This window comes from Chiloscyllium plagiosum, unplaced genomic scaffold, assembly GCF_037043375.1.
Source record: "Chiloscyllium plagiosum isolate Xiang-an unplaced genomic scaffold, Cpla_swu_hap1 HiC_scaffold_15, whole genome shotgun sequence".
NCBI lineage: Eukaryota > Metazoa > Chordata > Chondrichthyes > Orectolobiformes > Hemiscylliidae > Chiloscyllium > Chiloscyllium plagiosum.
This window is the reverse complement of record NW_028270153.1, coordinates 12,758,477-12,771,044: the sequence shown is the minus strand read 5'-3', so window position 1 is coordinate 12,771,044 and position 12,568 is coordinate 12,758,477. Positions and strand designations below refer to the sequence as shown.

The window sequence follows — 12,568 nt, the reverse complement described above, 5'->3', positions numbered from 1 at the left end:
AGTGTTGCTGATCAAAGAGACCTTGGAATGAAGGTTCATTGTTCCTTGAAAGTGGAGTCACAGGTAGATCGGATAGTGAGGAAGGCATTTGGTATGTATTGAGTATAGGAGTTAGGAGGTCATGTTGCAGCTGTACAGGACATTGGTTAGGCTGCTTTTGGAATATTGCGTGCAATTCTGGTCTCCCTCCCATAGGAAGGATGTTGTAAAGCTTAAGGCTTCAGAAAAGATTTACAAGGATGTTACCAGGGTTGGAGAATTTAAGCTATAGGGAATGGCTGAATATGGAATGAGCTGCCAGAGGAAGTGGTGGTGGCTGGTACAATTACAGCATTTAAAGGGCATCTGGATGGGTATATGAATAGGAAGGGTTTGGAGGGATATGGGCCAAATGCTGGCAAATGGGACTAGATTAATTTAGGATGTTTGGTCAGTATGGACGAGTTGGACTGAAGGGTCTGTTTCTGTGCTGTACATCTCTATGATTCTGAGAGGTATTTTGGGGTTTTCGGTTAACTTCACGTGCTTTTTTGCTGTAATGGAATATAATATCCTTTGTTATCTTACGGGTTTTAATATTTTTTCCTTGAGTTCATACTGACGGAAGGCACTTGCTAAGCTAACTCACTTGTTCTGTACAATCAGTATCTTGGTAAGTGTGAGCAAGGGTCAAACTTAGAACCATATATGGTGTTTTCTGCTTTTTGGATACGTCACATGGTGCCAAGAGATTTCACCAGTTGCAGTAAAGGTTATCCAACAATGGCTTGGATAAATAAAGTACATGTCGGATGAATTGAACTGTAAACTGTTAAAGTAAGAGTTCTATTCTGATTTTTTAAACAATTATTGTGCTATTAAAATCCTTGTAAAACTCTTAGTTTAATGATTCCAAAAACCTGAAATTTTATAATTCATCATGTCCACCTTACCTTGTAAATTTTTACAGCACATGTATTTAAGAGCAGTCATAGATTGACTGGATTATCTCAAAGCAGGATTCATATCCAGCTGTGCCTGATAGAATCCAATGTGCACCTGTTTTCAGTTAACTCATTTTGCTTAAGAATTTTACTATAGCCAATTTAACCAGTTCTAACACCAGACTAGTTTTTAGATATGGTTTCAGATTGTTTGTGCTTTTGCTCTCTTGCTCATTCTCTTGCACATCCTCTTCCTTTCTCACTTTCATGTGCTTTCTCTGGCTTTCAGGTCACCCAATTTAAATAAAAATGGCTGAATACTTTGGGGGATAAAACTGTCAAGAACACATAGAAATTGCAACTCAGCAGGTCTGGCACTGTCATTGGAAAGAAAGCAGAGAACAATTCTGAAGAAGGGTCACTGAACTCAAAACATTAGCTCTGCTTTCTTTCCACAGATGCTGCCAGACCTACTGAGTTTCTCTAATTTCTATCTTTGTTTCAGATCTTTTAGCCTCCGCAGTTCTTTGTTTTAGTCAAGAACACACAGTTTATTTGCTCACTTTTTGGAAAGAAACTCTGGAAATGATGAATGTGCCATAGCTTCATATTTTTTCACTTTTACGTCTGAACTGAGTTACCTTTGAAATTTAAAGTTGTTGTTTGCAGCATCCTTTCAAGAGAGCACATTTCATATCATTGTAATTTGTTACATTATTTTGCCAATATTTTGAACGTGTGTTCTCAGGTTCTCAGTTTTCCGATAGTTACGGATCTCAAATTATGAAAACCTCCTTAAGATCTCACCTTAGCTTTTCTGCACTAAGGACAACAACCCTTGCTGCATTCCATCATTCCTGTACCATTCTCATGACTTCTTCTACACCCTCCCTACAGTCATGATCTCCCTTCCAAAGTGTGGTAACCAGAATTGTGTGCAGCTGAAGTAAAGAGGTAACCAACAATAAAGATTTGGCATAATTCTTGCTTGTATACTTAAGGCTTCTATTTATAAACACAAAACTCTTGTATGGTTCCTAACAGCTTTAATTATCCTGTCACGTCCAAAAAACTTTGTCGCTGTTCTTGAGGGAAATACATTCTGTGCACATTAATTCTCTCCTCTCCCAGACCCATCAGAATTATCACCCCCGACCACCACCATGCTTGCACCTCCCAAGATATATATTTGGTTCCTCACTGGCCTTCTGAAAATTCATCACTGTTGACTGAGTCAAATCCTTAAGAGTGGATATTCCCTTAAAGAAAGCTTATTCATCTTTTTGTTGTCTAGAAAACCATCACTTAATTCTGTTCACTATTGTGATAGTTACAGGAAATCTAAACACTTTAACCCATTGTGAATTCGGAGACATCAAAAGCTCCTATATCATTGATGTCAGTGACACATTGGCTACCATGATATTTCATGAAATACTAGAAATAATAAGAACAGTAAATAATAATTTGCCTTTCCTGAATATGATCTTTCTGTAATCTTGAGATACTAAGAATGTTGAGCAGTAAGAGTGAGGAGATGTGTTGTTTTAACTGCAAGACACCACCTTCTATGCAGATTTTCTGCTTTGTAAATCCCCTGTTGCCATAAACAAAGTGCCTTGCTATATTGAGGCAATGGCCCATGTGGTGAGATAGGAAAACAGCAGGTAACTTTCTACGTAATGCTTTCACACACAACAGGAAGCATCTGGTTCATAACATCTGCAGACAGGCTGCCACAGAAGATAAATAGTGTGTGGGGGTATGAGGTGGGTGCAGAATGTCCTTCAGTACTTATAGGGTGCGGGGAGAATACTTTTTAAACTGCTTTTTTTCCAAGGCTGATTTTAATTTTGAGATACTTTGATAGATTGAATATTACATATACTTTATTTCAATACATCAACATAAACAGTGTGCAATGGACAAAAATATGGTAACAGACGAAGATTTCTGACCTCCGATAGAGATTGCAGTTTCAGAAATGAGATGGTAGAGAAAAAATGCTTTGGATCATTTCATTAAATCCTATGTGTGTTATCTCTGATCTGATGACTGTTATGAAAGGAGATGGCATTTTAGGAGACCCCAGAACTGCGCACTCTCCATTCACATTCCACCAGTTTTTGGGGTGCAGTTACTGAATGCTCATCATTAACAATTTAGTGCTAAATATATGTCTCCCTTTCTTTGTAGTCTCTTTGGTATTCAGTTCGATGCAGTCTTCATTCTGGAAAGGTATCATATGGTTGGGATTCCTGTCCAAACTTTGGTAGAGGGAGAAGGGCTGTCACTGCACAGAATTAACGGAATTTGATTAGAAGAAAATATAGATGAGTTTACGTCCTTTTGTAAGAGTACTACTGCTGAGCTGAGTCAGAAGGATATGTGTTTAATTTGCTTTCAGTGGTAATTTCTGTTGATATTCTGGAGCTCTACTTCATGGAATGCAGCATATTTGGTACTGTTTTTCACATATGACATTAAACCAAAGGGCTATTTTACCCCTCAGGCATAGAAGCTCAGGGTTATTCTCCTGGTCTATCCAATAAATTTATGCCTCACCTTTGCTAATGCTACTAAATGTTTAGACATTTATTTCATTTCTGTTTGTGATTGTGCTTTATGCAGATTGGTTGCTGTAGTTCCCTACAGTGCAGAAGTGAGAGCATTTCGGAGGTATTCCATTTGTTGTAAAGCAAGTTGGAATATTCTGAGTTTGTGAAAGGCACTACCTAGATGCAAGTTATTCATTTAATATTGCATAATTCTGTGTCTAACCAAACTATAAAGCCAAAAGTGCTCAATCATGGTCAGTGCTGAGTTAAAGTGGTTAGCTTCATTTAGCTTGATTGAATTGAATTTATTGTCACGTGTACTGAGGTACAGTGAAAAGCTTTGTCTTGCGAGCAATACAGGCAGATCACAGAGTTAAATAGCATAGATAAGTAAATAATAGGTAAACAGCAGCAAAAACAAAACACAGGTACAGGCAAATGCTAAGAGTTTGAGAGTCCATTCAGCATTCTAACAACAGTAGGATAGAAACTGTTTCGAAACTGGCTGGTGCGTGTGTTCAGGCTTTTGTACCTTCTCCCTGATGGTAGAGGTTGTAGAAAAGCATTGCCAGGGTGAGATGGACTTTTGAGAATGCCGGCGGCTTTTCCTTGATAGCAGGCCTGGTAGATGGATTTTATAGTTGGGAGTTTGGCCTTTGTGATTGTCCAGGCCGAGTTCACCACTCTCTGTAGCTATCTCTGATCTTGAATGGTACAGTTGCCATATCAGGTAGTGGTACATCCAGACAGAATGCTCTCGATGGTGCACCTATAAAAATTGGCAAAGGTATTCACCATCATGCCAGAATTTCTCAGCTGCTTGAGGAAGAAGAAACTTTGGGCCCATATAACCAGTCCATCCACATGAAGAGTCCAAGAAAGCTTGTTGTGGATGACCACTCCCAGGAACTTGACGTTCCACCTCTGTGCTGTTAATGTGTAGGGGAGGCATGAGTAACATCCCGCCAAAAGTCAATAATGAGTTCCTTGGTTTTGCTGGCATTGAGAGCTATTGAAGTTAGGAAGACTGCTGTTCATGTTTGCTGCTCAGAACCATGATGATTATCCTAGTTAGGACATGTGGATGCGTGTGGCCTATAGAGTAGAACCAGCTACTTAATACTGTTGTAATGAATGACCACTATTGCAACTAAATCCCAACAAATGATAGCAAGTCAAGAAAGCAGAGAAAATTGTACAAAATACATTAGTAAAATTGTATAGATTGATGTTTTGTACGGTTTGTAATTTTTTATGTGCAGATGGTTTATTTGACAGTAATTTGAGCCCCTGAACTTGCATTTAATTCAAGCGTTGCATCAAAGAAACAATAGGCATTTTGAGAAAGAACAGGAAATTAAACTTTAATGGATCCATTTCTTTTAACCAAAAGAGCCCCTTGCACGTTATGTGCCCTCTGACTTTATTTTCAGAAAAATTTGAAACACTAACTGAATTAAGGTACTTTGAATAATGTCCTCCTTTATTAGAGTATAGTCTACAGCTCGTTGAAGATGCTTTTGCTTCATTGCAGATGTATGATTATAGCCTAGACATGTGGAGTTTAGGATGTATGCTGGCCAGCATGATCTTCAGAAAAGAGCCCTTTTTCCATGGTCACGACAATTACGATCAGGTAAGAGTGCTCGTCTTAGCTATAAATAAACGCCTGTTTTTAAAGTGCATTCACTGCACTACTAAAGTTGACTTTACAAATACTGGACACCCTCCTCGTGTGCCTTCAGGCTATGCACTTGACCTTAATACCATTGACACAAGTAGTATCTGCTGTGTGAGATTGCAAAGGATGAGGGGCATGAATAGAGTAAATAGACAAGATCTTTTCCCTGGGGTTGGGTAGTCCAGAACTAGAGGGCATATGTTTGGGATAAGAGGGGAAAGATCTAAAAGGGACCTAAGGGGCAACGTTTTCATGCAGAGGATGCTGTGTGTATGGAATTAGCTGTCAGAGGAAATGGTGGAGGCTGGTAAAGTTACAACATTTACATGGCATCTGGATGCATAGGAAGGGTTTAAGAGGGATATGAGCCAAGTGCTGGCAAATGGGATTAGATTAGATTAAGATATCTGGTTAGCATGGACGAGTTGGACTGAAGGGTCTGTTTCCGTGCTGTACATCTCTATGACTTTTTTTAAATGCTGGATTAATGCAGTGGGTGGTGCAACCTACTTGCAACACTGCTGAAAAAATGTGCTGCAAAGGAGGATTCACAAATCATGTCAAGTGTGGAAAAACATCTCCATCTGCTGGTAGAAAAAGATACTCTTTTGGTTCTCTTTTAAAAATATAATTTCTCTAAGAAGTCGCTGGCTGGATGTGAACGAGTAAGATGTTTTACATGTTCTAGCTTATCAAGTTGAAAAGAATCTGCAGATTGCCCTCTGCACATCTGATTGTTAAATTATTTGATTTTTAAATTAATTTTGAGTTGTGTGTAAAGTGTTGTAAATGAGTATGATCTATAGAAATTTGTCAGTCTTCAAGGCAATCTACAGAACAACACACACACATTTACCCAACTGTCCGATTTAGACTCCAAATTATAAAGTGCAAGAAGTCATATACAAGAAGATACAGTAAGAAACATTCTTCTGAAGTCGTACAGCAACTTCCATTTACATAGCACTTTTAATGTAGTAAATCTTTGTAAGGAGCTTCACAGGATAGTTTTTTAGTCAAACATTGACACTGAGTTACGTGAGTTATTATGACAGGTAACCAAACGTTTGACCAAAATATCATTGTGTTTCCTGTCTTCCTAAAGACGTGATAAATGTCTGCTTAAAAAGTATGTTCATCGGAATTAGAGGATGCTGACTTGGAAGGAATATATGAAACTTGGTCATGAATCTGAATAAATTTTTTTCACTTCTAAGTACAGCACTTAATTCAATACTACGATGTAATCAAACTCAGTGCAACTCAAGCAAGTTTTCTCTGCCCACATTGTTTTATCATTTAAGCAAAATCAAAGTCAAATGCGTTTTGGAACTCTTTAAATTTCATTTGTAGTGTGACTGTTGTTTAATCTCTTCCCAAAGTGAGTTTAACTTTGTTTTTTCTCTGTCTTTGAAGTTGGTCCGAATAGCCAAAGTGCTAGGCACAGAAGATCTGTATGACTACATTGACAAGTACAACATTGAGCTGGACCCTCGGTTTAATGACATTCTGGGCAGGTCAGTAGCCAGCACTTTTAGTGTTGAAATAGGTGATTTTGTATATTGTCTACATAGAAGATTCTTATCTTGTTTCAGACATTCCCGGAAAAGATGGGAACGTTTTGTCCATAGTGAAAATCAACACTTGGTTAGCTCAGAAGCACTGGATTTCTTGGATAAGCTTCTACGATATGATCATCAAACACGTCTAACGGCACGAGAAGCTATGGAACATCCTTATTTTTGTAAGTAAACCTCATGCTACTTATTAGGACTTAATGTTGTGATTCTTCCTGCTGGAGTTCAGAACAACCCTTCCAGTGGGGTGCATGTGGGAATGCTGAAGGGATGTTGGTCTGGTTACTACATTACATACATCAACCAGTTATAAGGACAATATTAAGAGCTATTTTATTTTGTTGATTATTCTAGATTGAGGGTGAAGTTCTGTATTAGATATGTCCTCACCACTTGAGAAAAAATAAGTTGGGAAAGATTCTGAATGCTTCTACTGTAGATTTAATTCTGTTCTGTCCTCTAGATCCAATTGTGAAAGACCAGTCCCGAATGGGCTCCTGTACTAACATGCCAACTGGTAGCACTCCAATCAGCTCAGCCAGTATGATGTCAGGTCAGTATATAGCAAACTTGGTGTTCAATAATAATTCTGTATAATAACTCAGACAGATTTCTCAGTTGAAGCCCACTAGATTAAAGTCTATTAAAAATGCATTTGCTGCTTTTGAAAACTCATGTTATTTAATGTCTTTATGCAGGGATCTCTGCAATGCCAACCTCATCGCCACTGGGACCTCTTGCTGGCTCACCAGTCATCTCTGCTACCAACACCCTTGGGACGCCAGTTCCAGCCACTGCAGGGGCTCAGCCTTGACGTCACCCTCCTGACTACTCGTAACCCTGGCAACCGCCTGGTCACCCTTCTCCCCTCCACCTCACTCCTCCTTGGAAACATGGGGAACCAGCTGGTCATGTCACATCTGAGCAGTTGCTTATGGATTCTCCTGAGTTCAATCATTTTGAAAACGGGAAAAAGAAAGTCTGATTTTTACTTGAGAATTTTTTTGTGTTTTGTATGTCACCAGACTTAGAGACAGTATATCTCTCTTAGTCCTAACTAGGCCATATGTAATGCCTCTTTGTCAGAAATTGTTGCCTATACACTGTTCTCATGCACTTGTTCAGTGTTACCACGTTTTTCCCTTGGGTTTTGAGTGGAGTTTTAGCAGATGATGTCACATTGCGAGAATTGTCTGCTGTAATAATTTAGTGGTTCGGAAATAATTTTCTTTGGAACATTCAAATGATTTTTTCATTAAAGTCTTATTCCCAGACAATTAGAGTAAAGGGAGTAAGTGTGAGTTGCATTTTTATTATCTAAAAACCAAATAGTGCTAAATGGAATATTGCATCTGAAATGAAATCTATTAGGGATATGAAATATTGGAAGCACGGCATTAGATTTGTTGAGTGCTTTTGAAGGTACTCTGTTGAAACTGTTGCTAATTAAGAGTATGTTTAAAAGCTAATCTATTGCTGCAACCATAAATACATTCTTTGCTTGGAAAATCCAAGCAAGTTGTGATTTTTTTTTCTTTCCTCCTCCTGAGCACACCACTTGCTGATGCAATTATTATCAGAGACCCAACCATAGTGAATTCATTTTCAAACTTTTGGACTGAAGGTTTTTAATCATTTTAACAATGTTGGAAAAAAAGTATCATTACAATTCATACTGTGTATCAACCAATTTATGTACTTAGTTCTCATTGTCTATTGTGTTTCAGTTGCCTTTTATTTAAAGCAATTAAGCAGGATTTGGAGTGGGGAGGGGTGATGAATTAGGAAATGTGGCTCCAAGGAATTTTGGTGGACTATGGGTAGGGAATTTTTTTTAAGAAAAGTGTTTGGAAACAAAATTGCTGCTGTTGATTAGTGAGAAGGCAGTTGAGTAAGGACTATGCTTGACTACATTTTATTAAACAGCCTCTGGTTACACATTTATCATCCAGTTAGGTGCATTCTTTGTTCTTTCCGCTCTGCATTTTTATCATTATGCTGTGTTCATCTGCCTTCTCAGACCTGTGGTAGGTCAGACTCAGGGCAGTGTGTAGATTCATACACCTGCAATTCCACTTTGAACAGAAGCAGGTTATTTGGATCAGTTCTGCATCTCTGACATGTCCCAGGCTTGAAAGTGATCAGTTGGGTGCTGAAACCTCCAGATGTTTGTTTAATGGCAGTATATTGCAATGCTAGCAAAGTTTGGAGTGGCAATATCCTCTATATTCACTTGCATGACTGGGTGTAGAGTAATATTTTTGTTTCAGCCCCACTCTGGCCAGATGTAACCCAAGATAAACTCTTGAAAAGATCAGTGTGAATATGAGACCTGAAAAAGTTCCAAATGGTTGTTAATCAAGAAAAGGAAAAGTTTTTTTTGTGTTGAAAGAGGCAAAAGTCCATAATTCTCCACCCATTAAACTATTTACATGGGAGCTACTTTCTTTGGAAGTGGAAACTTGATTCAAATAGGATACAGTAGTAGGTGTCACTCATGCACATTGACACTTAGGCATACAAGAAATGCCTAGGAATGTTTATTTTGTATGGCTCTTTTATATCCCTTACCTCTCGGGGTCAGTGTGTATACTGCATTGTGAGTAAACAACTGCACTCGTGGACAAACAGAAAGTGACTCAATCTTATGCCAAACCCTGTGCCCATGATGGTTGCCTGCCTTTGCCTCATCTCTTTCCTATTCCAAATGAAGAGATCATCATTGAGTTGTCTTACTTTATTTTTCTTTGAAATTTAAATAAAAGCAATAGCATCGATATCTTCCTGGCTTATTTTGAGGAATTCCCTTTTACGTTAATCATTGCTTTGCCAAAAAAAAGTGACCCAATGGAAAATAGTATTGTGGTTCAGTATTTGTTTGATTTGTAGTCCAAAATTGCTGTTAAAATTGCTGTAACGGCCATTTTGGATATTTGGGCCAGATACTGATTTTTTTTGTATCTTTGACTTAATTTATTCTGAAGCAGGTTATAAATTCTAATGAGTTCCCACTTTGAGTTATCTAAGATTACAAAGAGATTTTGATCAATTGGGCAAATGGGCTGAAGAGTGGTAGATGGAGTTTAATTTGGATATGTGAGAGATAATGCATTTTGGTAAAACAAATAAGGACAGGACTTGTACAATTAACGTCATGTTGTAGAACAGAGACACCTAGGGGTTGAGGTAAATAATCCTTTGAAATTTGTGTCACAAGTAGCCGGGGTGGTTAAGAGGACATTTAACACGCTTGCCTTCATTGCTCAGACCTTTGAGTAAAGGAGCTGGGACATCCTGTTAAGGTTGTACAGGATTTGGTGATGCTTTTCTGGAATACTGTGTGCAGTTCTGGTCGCCCTGTTATATGAAGAGCATTATTAAACTGAAGAGGGTTCAGAAAAGATTTATCAGGATGTTGCTGGGAATGGAGGGTTTAAGTTACAAAAATAGGCTGCAACCTTTTTCACTGGAGCATAGGGGGTGGAGGGTTGACTTTTATAGAGGTTTATAAAATCATGAGGGGCATAGCTCAGGTGAGTAGCAAAGGTCTTTTCTCTGAAGTGGGTGAGTTCAAAACTAGCGGGCATATTTTTAAGATGAGAGGAAGAAGATTTCAAAAGGACATGAGGGGCAACTTCTTTGCACAGAGAGTGGTTAGTGTGTAGAATGAACTGCCAGAGCAAGTGATAGATGCACGTACACTTACAATGTTGAAGAGACATGTGCATGAATAGAAAGGGTTTGGAGGAATATGGGCGCAAACAGGCAGGTGGGACTAGTCTAGTTTGGGAACATGGTTGGTGTGGACTAGTTGGACCAAAAGAGCCTGTTTCCATGCTCTATGACTCTGACTGGTATAAATAGACAATGCACTTTTGCGCACCTGTTTTCTCTCTGAATTCACATTCCATTTGGTGCCGATGGTTTGTTAGCACAATGATGTAACAATGCATCATAGATGTTGCTGTTTCACAAGAAATATTTTAATCCCCTTCCCTTTTTAATTTTCTCGCATTTCTGGGCCTTGGATTTAGAGTTCCATTTATAGTGAGCCCAAGATGCTTTTGAAATTTGAAACTCAAGCAGAAATTACTTGTCTGAATTCAGAATCTGTGGAAAGATTGAGAATACTTTAAAAACACACTAGTAAAATGCCCAAAGAATGATTTCTTGTGCTACAGTGCACATCGTATAACTTGTATAGTATAAAACTGTCTCAATTCACGCTTACAAACCTATATCTGTATCATGCTACTGTGCAACCATTCAGAAGTGGATGTCAATATTTGCTATCTGTTCACTAAGAAATATGAAGATTCCAATAAGTGGGTTTAAGATTGGAATAAAACCTATATATGAAAAAGGCAGCTTGATAAACATTACAAAGCTGATTGTGATTCAGTCCTAAAGGTTTATCGTCTTTAAACAGTCGGTTTGAATTGCAGCCTTGCGAAGACACTTGGGTATCTAGTTCATATTGTAACACTGCAGTACACTGGTTCCACTGTTCAATATTGCTGTGCTTACTAGCACCGTCTAGTCATGGAAGGTCAGCCGCGCATAACTTTTGAAATTCTTGGGTCCACTTCAATGTATGTATATATTGATCCAACAACCTCAGCCCTTGGAGAAGTGATGATTAAAATAGTCATCATTAAACAGCATATAGAATGTATCTATTGTTTTGAAATTCTTACTGAGACCAACAATATGCTTTACAATTCTAAGCTTCAACACGTCAGACGCTGCCTCCTTTTTTTAAAAGAAGACTATGGCCATGTACACTTATTTACACAATTAAATGGAGCTGATTGTTATCCTGCACTCTTAGGAAGAACTAATTTAGTTGTGAAATACATTTAGATTTGACAGGTGATCTGTCAGAAAATAAATTACTAATATTACATGTCTCTGCTTTGTTTTAACATTAATGGGAGGTGTATTGGAAACCAGTTTTACAGTAATTTTCTTCTGACCTACCTTGTCAAAAAACCTGTGGTTTTGCTATGGATAAACACTGCTGAAAAATGTGTTGCTGGAAAAGCGCAGCAGGTCAGGCAGCATCCAAGGAGCAGGAGAATCGACGTTTCGGGCACAAGTCCTTCTTCAGGAATGGCTTATGCCCGAAGCGTCGATTCTCCTGCTCCTTGGATGCTGCCTGACCTGCTGCGCTTTTCCAGCAACACATTTTTCAGCTCTGATCTCCAGCATCTGCAGTCCTCACTTTCTCCTATGGATAAACACTGACCTGTAATTACTTGTCAAGCCCAATTCTTTACCAAAACACAACTTCTCATGGTGTTGCTATCATGACAGCACAGACATTTTGTTTCTTATGCTATATATTATCAATGTAATATTTTAAGATTGTTGTTTTGATTGATATTCTATATCAAAAAGTGTGGCACTGGAAAAGCGCAGCAGGTTGGGCAGCATCTGAGGAGCAGGAAAATTGACATTTCGGACATAAGGAATCCTGATGAAGAGCTTATGCATGAAATGTCGAATCTCCTGCTCCTCGGATGTTGTTTGACCTGCTGTGCTTTTCCACCGCCACCCTTTTTGACTCTGATCTCCAGCATCCGCAGTCCTCAGTTTCTTTTTGATATCCTCACAAACATCAAGAAATGTTACTTCCTTCAATCTGTTATGAGTGACATTACCTTCCAAGAGGAACAGAATTATAATTGTTGAAGTCCTTGTTGAGTCTACAATTGTTGCTTTCCTTCTGGATTTTTAAGCACAGTCTGATATGCCCAAGCAAGTTGGAGATCTCTGTTCTAGTCCTCCATATCATTCTCCCCATTGCCCACTATTTCCCCAAAGCTT

At 38.6% G+C, this 12,568-nt stretch overlaps 1 protein-coding gene across 7 annotated transcripts in view; it reads left to right on the top strand.

Annotated features, from left to right (window-relative positions):
* The window catches only part of LOC122560280 (casein kinase II subunit alpha), a 97,276-nt gene extending 85,862 nt beyond the window's left edge, over window positions 1–11,414 (top strand). For all 7 annotated transcript variants that reach the window (XM_043710826.2, XM_043710822.2, XM_043710825.2 and 4 more), the window contains 5 exons: window positions 5,016–5,117; window positions 6,579–6,679; window positions 6,758–6,906; window positions 7,203–7,292; window positions 7,438–11,414. In XM_043710826.2, coding sequence (XP_043566761.1) covers window positions 5,016–5,117; window positions 6,579–6,679; window positions 6,758–6,906; window positions 7,203–7,292; window positions 7,438–7,553 — 558 coding nt within the window. In that variant the 3' untranslated portion in view covers window positions 7,554–11,414. The remainder of the gene's footprint in view (window positions 1–5,015; window positions 5,118–6,578; window positions 6,680–6,757; window positions 6,907–7,202; window positions 7,293–7,437) is intronic.
* Window positions 11,415–12,568: the final 1,154 nt, after the last annotated feature.